The sequence below is a fragment of the Pseudorca crassidens genome, chromosome 3 (genome assembly GCF_039906515.1).
Source record: "Pseudorca crassidens isolate mPseCra1 chromosome 3, mPseCra1.hap1, whole genome shotgun sequence".
In the NCBI taxonomy this organism is placed as follows: Eukaryota; Metazoa; Chordata; class Mammalia; order Artiodactyla; family Delphinidae; genus Pseudorca; species Pseudorca crassidens.
In genome coordinates this window covers 168,274,328-168,284,856 of record NC_090298.1, presented here as the reverse complement: position 1 = coordinate 168,284,856, position 10,529 = coordinate 168,274,328, and the positions used below count along the sequence as shown (strand labels likewise).

At 51.0% G+C, this 10,529-nt stretch overlaps 1 protein-coding gene across 6 annotated transcripts in view; it reads right to left on the bottom strand.

Annotated features, from left to right (window-relative positions):
- Positions 1-7,088: 7,088 nt before the first annotated feature.
- The window catches only part of SAFB2 (scaffold attachment factor B2), a 34,539-nt gene continuing 31,098 nt past the window's right edge, over positions 7,089-10,529 (bottom strand). For 2 of the 6 annotated variants that reach the window (XM_067734089.1, XM_067734088.1), the window contains 3 exons: positions 8,932-9,044; positions 8,740-8,806; positions 8,046-8,450 (listed from right to left, as the gene is read on the bottom strand). In XM_067734089.1, the coding sequence (XP_067590190.1) occupies positions 8,300-8,450; positions 8,740-8,806; positions 8,932-9,044 (331 nt within the window). In that variant the 3' untranslated portion in view covers positions 8,046-8,299. The other 4 variants (XR_010942514.1, XR_010942516.1, XR_010942515.1 and 1 more) reach the window with 4 other exon arrangements.

Here is a 10,529-nt window from a genome sequence, read left to right as displayed (position 1 = left end):
GTGTATGGGACAGCAACTGGCTTTGATTTATATACCCAGCATGATCTAATCTTCTCATTTTTCTGTACAGTGAAGTTTGAGAACCAATGGACTAGACCAAAAGGGAAGTTTGTGTGGAGGCAGATAATCTGAGTATCCACTTCTTTGGGTCTTTAAGACAACCCTCAGATCCCTAGTGGTGAGTGGAGAGTTCTCAGGGGCTCCCACTGACCCATGGGTTAATGGATGTGTTTGTAGTTAAAAGGATCAAAAGAGATGATTTCTGATACTTACTAAGTCCTTAGGCTGTGTGCCAGGCAGTGTTTGCATTGGTCGTGTGTGTGTGTGTGTCTTGGGGTGTGTATCTAGCTGGTCTCTGTGTGTGTCTTGTTTTGTCTCAAGGTGTGTGTGAGGGGCTGTGGGCGTCTCTGTGTGTCTGGTATCTCCTCAACTCAATCACTTCACAGCAATGCTATGAGGCTGGTATTAATTTCAGGCTCATTTCACAGATGAGGAAACTGAGTTCACAGCATGAAAGTAGCACAAAGTAGGTGCTTGGGTTTAGCAGAACCTAAATTTTGCTCAGTCAGCTCCATGAACACCCATCCTTGTCGCTCCAGGGAGCACTTCCTCTGGCATCCCAGTAGAGACTCTGGACACCAGTAAGTCTCCATAAATGTTTTGGTTCTCAAATTTTTTGGGTGACTCCGTGCAGAGCTGCCAGGGAAGGTGAGAGGAGAAGAGAGTGTCAGGTTTCTGGGGGCATGGAGATACCAGACACACAGAGACGCCCACAGCCCCTCACACACACACACACAAACACCACACACACCTTGAGACAAAACGAGACACACACAGAGACCGTCTAGATACACACCCCGACACACACACACACACACACACACACACACACACACACACAATGCAAACACACTCCAAGACAAACACAGATACGCACAGGAGACACGCACAGAGCCTTGGCGGGGGGTGTCCAGGTTATGGGGGCTGTGGACACCCTCGATCCCTGCGGAAACCCCTATTCCAACCTCCACCTCCGTCTCCACTCTGGGGTCCAGGGCCTCCCGCTAAGGCGGCAGTGGAGCAATAGAGGAACCCCAGGCGGAGAGAAAGGGACTCGGGCTGCAGGAAGCGCCAGGCAGGGACGGCTGCGGTGCAGCGTGTGGCTCTCTGGCGCCACCCGGTGGGCACAGGGGGCATAGCAGCCCCCGTGGCTCAACATCTCTGCGGGTCTGTGGGTCCCGGGGTATCCATCCGTGTCAGCTTTATCTCTCTCTGAGTCTGTGTGTCTCTATTTCTCTGTGTTTCAGTCTCTGTCTCTCTTCTCTGTGCGTTGCTGCCTCTTTTTCCTTCTGTGTCTGTATCTCTCCATCTCTTTGTCTCCCTCTCTCTCCCACCCTTCCCCCCACCTCTTCGTCTATAACTGAGCTACCCCCCCATTAGCGACATCCCCTGTGCCCTGTCCCCCCATGGCATCTTGGCACTTCCTGCCATTCATGACTCAGTCCAGGTGGAGAGTGATGACCAACTTCATCAGCTTTGTAGCCTGCCTGCTCCTACTTCCTATATTCTGGTCCTTGTGGAGGGGACCCCATGCCTGCAGGCTGCACGGGGTTCCCCTGCTGTTATCTTTGTCCAGATAACCTGGCCATGAGCTCACCTTCCACAGGGCTGGCGGCTGCGGGCTCCCCAGAGGCAGAAAGTGCTGGTTGCATGGTGGGTGGGGGGCAGGGACAGTGAATATTTGGACCCCCAAGCAAGGAAGGGCCCAGGAAGAGACAGTGATGGACACCCTTGAACCCTGCTGAAACATGCCATGGCCTGTGGGCTGGTGGCCTGATCCCTGACCTGCCCAGGACTTTGGAGACCACTCTGACCCCAAGTCACCCACATTCCTGCTTGCTGAGTTCCTCCAAGGTGCTGCACCTGTTCCTTCCTGGGGGCTCCTGCACATTCTGTTCCCTCTCCTGGAATGCCCTTCCAGTCACCTCCTTCAGGAAGCCAGGCGCACTCCACCTCCTGCTTGAAACCCTCCCTTGGGCTCCAAAGAGCAGATCTGTCTCAGTCATGGTCACTGCTGTGTCCCTGGCACAGAACCTGACACACAGGAAATGCCTTTGGCTCTAAACAGATAAGCTCTCTTGAGCCCAGCTCCCCCATCTTGCCTTGCTGGGGGTGTGGGCCTTGGCCTAATGGGCTGCTTGTCACTCTGTGCCCTGTTTTCCCAAGGACAGGGGGTGAGGGGACTTTTTCTGGGCCACCTGTGAAACCTGCCCTGCTGGGTCTCATTTCAGCCGAGTCTGTAAATATTTGGTCCACCGTGGCTGGCAGCATCCAAGCAGAGGAAGCTTCAGTGCGTTTTACGAGCCTCCCCACGGGGGGCCAATGTGAGGTTTCTGTGGCTGAGTATGTGGGGCGCCCGGCAGTTTCACGGCTGGTTGGCACGAGGTGGGTCTGACTGCAGGATTGGAAGCAGCTGCGAGGCACCATCAGTGGCTGCTGGCACTTAACCCCGCGGCGTGCAGCTTTGCAGAGGCCCAAACAGCGCCTCTTGTTTGAAAAACTGTTAATGCAACATCATAGATCACATCTGTGGTGGGAATGGGGGCCGATCCGACCCCTTCCCCAAGTCTGCAAGGAGGCGGAAGGCCCCAGTTTAGACCTGGCTCTTCTAGGAAAATGAACTGCAACCACAATCATTGGCTAAGCACCCACTAGATGCTGGGTACTGTATAAAGCAATTTAAATTTTATTTATTTGCTGGCCATGTCTCGCAGCGTGTGGGGTCTTAGTTCCCTGACCAGGGATCGAACCCGTGCCCCCTGCAGTGAAGCACGGAGTCTTAACCACTGGACCACGAGGGAAGTCCCGCAAAGCGCTTTAAATGCATCATCTCCTTGTGTCCTCAGAAATCCCCCTGCCCATTTTACAATGAGAAAACTTAGGTGTTCAAAGTAACTGGCTCAACGTCATCCAGGTGGCGAAGGGCTGAGCTGGGATTATTTATTCTCCAGCCTGGCTTGCTCTCACATAAATCACCTGGCCCGCATGGGGGCCTCCCTGACAGGGCCGCAGTGAAGATCCCCTGGAAACCTCTTCTCAACAGTCAGCATCCCAGGAGTGACTGGAGGGAGGGCCTGAATCAGATCAGTAGATCAGAATTTGGGGCCTGGGAACCTGAATTTTAAACAAGGACCTCCTGGGGAATTCCCTCGTGGTCCAGTGGTTAGGACTCAGCACTTTCACTGCCAGGGCCCGGGTTCAATCCCTGGTCAGGGAACTAAGATCCTGCAAGCTGCGTGGCATGGCCAAAGATTTTTTTAAAAATTAAAAATAAACAAGCACCTCCCTCCACCCCCAGGTAACTCTTGCTAGAGGTGTTCCTTTGTCCTTCCTCAGGAACAGCAGCCTTACTACTGCACACGTCCCAGCTTTTGCAGCGCTCCCTCTCAATCTCAGCAGGGATCATCTGCCACCTGGTGTTTACTGAAGGCACTACAAGATTTGGTGTCCCGTCAGACATTCTAAACTAGGGGAATTTTCTGCCAGGTCCTGTAAGACCCAATAGGCCAGATGAGGAATAGTGTTCTGAAAACTTGAAGATACAGAATTTTTGTGTTCTTTCTTTCTCCTTCCCGTAGATTCGATAAGCATTTACTATGTGTCTCCCACATTCCAGGTGTATTAACCAACCATGTCTTGATTTTCTGGTTTTTTGATCCTGTGAACCGTGTGACCGAAGTAGGGATGGTCTAACCTCTGGAGGATGGGGGTGGGGCAGCACTGGGAGAACTCAGTAGAGACCCTGTCCCTCAACCTGCAAACCAGTTAAAAAGCACCACATCCCCACGAACTGACAACTTTGTGGCTGTACTTTAAAAAACTCGAAAGTCTTTTTAGACCCTTGCATTTGAAATTATTTAACTAAGAGTTAACGCATACAATTTGAGACTGGCAATCACCATGCAGGCTTGGGAATTCCTGCATAGTGAGAAAATTTAACCTAGGAACTGTTTTGAAATGTAATGAAATCTTTATGAATACAAAATTTAGCAGTTGACGAAGCTGACACATTTTTTGTAAATGTGGAGACATTTGATAAGGTATTCATTCTGATGTTGCAGTTTTCTCTTTGTATTTTTGGAGCTGATCGTTTCTTAGCTCTTCCTCCCCAGGCCTCAAAATATCTTACAGGTCTCCCGGAAAGCACGAGCACCCTAGGCCCTCTTCCTGCAGGCCTCCCAGGGCCTGCCAACACGTATTGAGCACTTACTGTATGCCAGGAGCAATTCTGAGCTTTTTTATGTATATCAGCTAATTTAATCTTTGCAAAGACCCTCTAATGGTAAATACTATCATATTTCCAGTTAAGGAAGCCAAAGCAGGGAGGAACTATTAACTCCCCATGGGCAGATAGGTAGGTTGGATTCCAAGCCATCACCCGAGGCTACTCCAGTGGCTCTCACTCCTATGACACCGAACAGCCCCCACCTCAACCTTTAAAACATTTTTTTAAATTGTGGCAAAATACACGTAACATAAAAATTTGCCATCTTATACATGCACCCCTACATTCGTTCACAGCAGCACAATTCACAATAGCCAAGACATGGAAACTACCTAAATGCCCATTGACAGATGAATGGATAAAGAACATGTGGTACATATATACACAACGGAGTATTACTCAACCATAAAAAAGAATGAAATAATGCCATCTGCAGCAACAACATGGATGGACCTAGCGACTATCACACTAAGTGAAGTAAGTCAGAAAAAGAAAGACAAATATATGATATCGCTTGTATGTGGAATCTAAAATATGCCACACCCGAACCTATCTGCGAAACAGAAACAGACTCACAGACATAGAGAACAGACTTGTGGTTGCCAAGGGGAGGAGGGGTGGGCTGGGAGTTGGGGTTAGCAGATGGAAACTATTATATATAGGATGGATAAACATCAAGGTCCTACTGTATAGTACAGGGACTATACTCAATATCCTGTGGCAAACCATAATGGAAAAGAATATGAAAAGGAATATACATAACTGAATCACTTTGCTGTACAGCAGAAATTAACACAGTATTGTAAGTCAACTATACTTCAATAACATTTTTTAGAAAATTTATCATCTTAACCATTTTTAAGTGCACAACTCAGTGGCATTACGCACATTCACATTGTCCTGCAACCATTCCCACCATCCATCTCCAGAACTTTCTCATCTCCCCAAACTGAAACTCTGTCCCCATTGAACACTGACTCCCCATCCCCTCCCCCAGCCCCCACCATCTACCTGCTGTCTCTATGGATGGGACTCCTCTAGGGACCTCCTATGAATGGAATCAGTATTTGTCCTTGTTTCTGGCTTCTGTCACTGAGCACCATGTCAAGGTTCATCCCTGTTGTAGCAGGTGTCAGAACCTCCTTCCTTTTGAAGGCTAATATTCCACTGTATGGTTGGACCACAATTTGTTTATCCATACTACTACACACCCATTAGGATGGCTATTATATAAGAAAACAAACACACCCAGAAGACAAGTGTTGGTGAAGATGTAGAGACACTTGGAACCCTCGTGCAGGGCTGGTGGGAATGTAAGATAGGGCAGCCGCTGTGGGAAACAGCCTGGTGGTTCCTCAAAAGTTAAACATAGAATTACCATATAAGCCAGGAATTTCACTCCCAGGTATACACCCAGGAGGATAGAAAAGAGCTGTGCGAAGACCTACAGGCAAACTTGTCTTTATAGCAGCATGATTCGTAGGAGCCAAAAGGTGGAAACCACCCAAGTGTCCATTAGCAGATACTTTTTATAACAAATCTTTCCTTCCACCTCCCTTTTCTCTCCTGAAATAAAAATCTGAATATAACCTAATGACAGTTAAAAAAAAACAAAACAACCAGCAACCCAACCATATGACGCTCTATCAGATACAAGCAGAAGAAATAAAAAGAAAATAATGTCTGATAAGTGCTGTCTAATTTAGCCTGTCAACGCTGGGGCACAAGCCCCGGTTATATCATGTACAAGATGAAGTGCTCAGATGCATGGGTCTATTCAGACGTTTAATCTCAGACAGAAGCAGCAGGGGAGGTGTTTAGACCCCGCAGGTCTGTTCACAGAAACGGTGAACAACTCTTGGTAAGGTTCTGGACTAAATGACAAGCCGTTTTCCCTCAATTTATCCAGAAGTTGCACTCCTGAAAAATCTGTATGTATGAAAACTGTAAACTGTGTCCCCCTCCAAATTCACATGTTGAGGTCCTGGCCCCCAGGACCTTGGGATGTGACCGTATTTGAAGACAAGGCCGGTACAGAGGTAATCAAGTTCAAATGAGGTCAGTACGGTGGGCCCTAAATCCAGTCTGAAATTCAGACGCAGACACACACACAGGGAGAAGGCTGGGTGAAGGAGGTAGAGACGGGGTGATGGATGTACAAGTCAAGGGATGCCAAAGGCTGCCAGCTGCCACCAGAGTTTGGGAGAGGACCTAGAACAGATCCCCCTCCCTACCCTCCGCCCCCACCCCCGCCCCCCAGCCTCAGAAGGAACTAGCCCTGCTGACACCTGATCAAGCACTCCTGCCTCTGGAACTGGGAGAGGATAAATTTCCCTTGTTTATATCACCCAGTCTGTCGTGCGGAGTACGGCAGCCGTGGCCAATCAATGTTGTCCTATGTATCCATGTAAAACAGAGACTGGTGTTAGGCCCAGCTAATGAGGAAAGGACTTGTCTCTCCCCACAGGCTGTCCGGGGGGACTGGCCCACACCCTCCACGCTTCCCGGGGTCCCCTCGAGCCAGCTGGGCGGCAGCGCCCTGGTCAAGCCCTGGCTCTGCACTTCAGGACTTGCTCCTATCTTGTGACAAGATCTGACAACCGGTCTCACCCTCAACCCCAAGTCGAATCTGGCTTCTCTTGGCCAACTTGGGACACCCGGACCCCAATTTCTAGACTAGCTTGCGGGGTGGGAAGATGAAGCTCTCCATGCAGGAGAAAACATGCCACACTGGCCCCGACTGCACCATGGAGACGTCGTCCTGTCAACCTGTCATTGGAAAATGACTCTAAAAGCCCCTGCGGTGAAGGAAGCGCATGAGGTGTTTATTTGGGCAATTCAAGCAGACAGGACTCGAGGGCCGGCTTCCTCGGCAAGCTGGGCAGGGTTTTCAGATTGCTCTTTTCAAACTAAACACCCCAGCAGGAACACAGGGAACTCCAGGAGAATTGGCAATTGTTCCGGGGCCTGTGGGGTGGCTGTCCTAGTTACGGAGGGGAGGGAGGGAATCAGGTTGCCAGTAGGCGGCACATGGGTTAACTCTTCACACGCCAATCCAGACCACGCCGGTCCAGGGCTGAGATTCGCGGGAAACCAGCGTCCCTCTTGACCCCAGGCCCTGCACAGGTCCCAGATCAGTCTTGTGGCCACCAGGCCACCTCATTCATGGCTCCTGCCCCAACAAGCCTGCAGTCACCCATTCCGTGTCCCGACATCAGCTCTGCGTGGGCAGCCACGATCCTTCCAGAGGAACAGAGATGGCCCCTCTGGCCACACAGGGGTCTTTAATGAAGAAGATTGCTGCTGCTTATAATCACAAATGAGATTTCACCTATGAATTTGCATTTCCAGAAAAACGGGCGGATGGGATATAGCTGGGCTCACACCAGGCAGGGTCTGCCCCATCCCCAGCCCTCAGCCAGGCCCCCAAAACGCACACCACCACTGGATGGACACCCCCAGGCACCCCAGCAGAAGAGGTGAAGTGCTGGTCCCAGGGCCCCCCGATGCGCACACACACCTCCCCTCAGGGAAGAATTCCTAATTCCTATCCCAGCTCTGCCACCTACAAGCTCTCGGACAAATGATCTGACCCCGCAGCTATTTCCTCACCTGTAAGATGGGGAGGTGCACAGCCCCACTTCATTGAGAGCTGTGAGAATTCAGGAACACGAGCCGGCCTCTGCTACCCAAACAAAAGCGGTGCCGCCGAGGGCTGACACTGCTCTCTGCTCTGTCATCACTGAGACACACACACAGCTGCGAACCATAAACTTTTATTAACGGAAAATGGAATGCCTCGTTAACAGAAACCCTGTCTTACAAATGGCAGAACAAGAACACATTTATTTTAAAAAAAAGAAAAAATAAGTGGATTCACATTGTATTAAGCTACAACACGGTGGCAGGATTTGCTTCTGTTTCTTAAAAGATTCCACAAGTTCAAGGTAACTCTGGCTAATAGACTTGACAGTACGTCTGCCTGCCTACCAGGACACGCGGGGTGGGTGGGCTCTAGTAGCGGCGGGTGAAGTGGGGGTATGGGTGGGGGGCGGGGTGCGGACCTCTGCTGCCCCGGTCCTGGCCGGCCACTCCTCCACCCTCGAGGCCTCCGGAGGGCACCACGTGAGCCTGGGCATGCCCGCCGTGTGCAAAGCCGCCTCGCCTAGGAACAAAGGCACACGTTTGGCCCCGGAAGCACCTGTGTTCTCACTGTGTCACGTTGCAGCATAGGGCTCTGTGGCCTTTAGAGCCCCTTGGCTTTTTCCAGGTGAGGAAAATCATAACCACGGGTCGCATTCCGGGGAAGAGCGTTAGCTGCATAAGTTGCCAAGAGCTGCTTTGGGGGTTTGTTCTCAAAGCATTCGACCCCGAAAGTGGATCAAGCATGCAGAAAGGGAGAGGAAGTGAGAAGTGGGAACAAATCAATTTTATCCGCGGACAGTACTTCTTACCCCGATATTCCACCCCGACTTGCCACATGCCCTGGCCCCGAGGGCCCAGACAGGCCCCTCTCACCACCTGGAAGAGAAGAAAGAGTCTGCACTTGGAAGCCCTGGAAAAGCTGGCCCTCTGGAGCATGCTGGGACTGTGGCTGTCCCTCCCCTGGAGGCCCTCCCGACCCGCAGGCTGGGGTGAACCCATACCTTGCCACCGCAAGTGCTCCCGGCCCGCCGTGCCCGCATCCACTGTGCCCGGCCAGGCGCGCTCCTGATGCTCCTCCAGCCTCTGGCTGTGCTCCGCCCAGTCACGGCCACCCCTTTGCCAAAACGAAAGGCAGATACACAATGGTCCCACTGTGCCTCTAACGTGAGGCTGTGACATGGGGGCTCTGGGGGCTCGTGCCCCACTGTCAAGGGTTTCTGAGAGAAGTGGGCAAAGAATGGCAACAGACACTTCCCCAAAGATACACACTTGGCCAGTAAGCACACAAGTAGGTGTTCAGCACAGCTACCATCACAACCACCTCACCCTCATTAGGACGGCTATTATCTAAAAGACAAGGACGAGTGTTGGTGAAGGTGTGCAGAAACAGGGATTCTCACACTGGGCTGGTGGGAATGTAAAATGGTGCAGCCTCGTTGGAGAACAGTGTAGTGGTTCCTTAAAAGCTTAAACACAGAGCGACCGTATGACCCAGAGATTCCACTCCGAGGTGTCTAACCAAGAGACCGGTAAACATGCGTTAACACGAAAACTCATAGACCAGTGTTCTTAGCAGCATGATTCCGTAACAGCCCCGAAGTGGAAACCACCAAAGTGTCCATCAACTAATGAATGGATAAACAAAATGTGGTCCATCCACGTACTGGAATATTAATCAGCCGTGAAAAGGGATGAAGCGCTGACACTCGCTACAACAAGGATGCACCTTGAGAACACGATGCTCAGTGAGCGAAGCCAGACATAAAAGGCAACACAACACACTGTGTGATTCCAACTCATGTGAAACATCCACAACAGGCAAATCCACAGGGAAAGAAGTGGGTTAGTGGCTGCCAGGGGGATGGGGAGTGGCTGCTAACGGGGGTTTCTTTCGGGGGTGATAGAAATGCTCTGAAATGGATTGTGGTGATGGATGCACAACTCTATGAATTAACTGAAAGCCATCAAATTGCACACTTTAAATGAGTGAACTGCACAGCATGTGAATTATATCTCAAAAAAGCTATTTAAAAACGGTTTCAGACAGAAACCCCGGGAGATGAAAATCCAAACACGGTACCCACGTGCAGGTGCCAACAGCCCCTGGAGGCCTACAGGAAAGCCTCCCGGCCCCAGGCTGGGTGTGGAAGGACGAGGGCACTGCCCGCCAGTGACCACCACTCCGAGGCCCAGGACCAGGAAGCCAGCAGACCCCCCACACCTGTCTGCAAGGGTGAGTGCACCTCAGTGCGTGCAACGCCTATGGTCTCAGGTGACAGCCCCCTAGTCACACGGTGACGCTGCACAGTGCAACGTGTTGTCAGTGCAGGAGCTCGCCCATTTAAACTTAACGCAAATAGGACTAAACGACATGAAAGGACCCAGTGCTAAGTAGGTCGCTCAGGAAAGAACACTCTCATCTATCACACTGGCACTCCAGTCTTTGATCAACACCCAAAAACCCACCTAGAGGTGCAGCAGAAACTTGTGGTAGCCGTGACACCGGCCTTACAAACACCTAAAGACAACTTCAGGGGTAGGGTGGGGTAAAGCTTCTCTACTACTGATGGGGACAAGCCTTAGACGGCTTCAAGGCTGC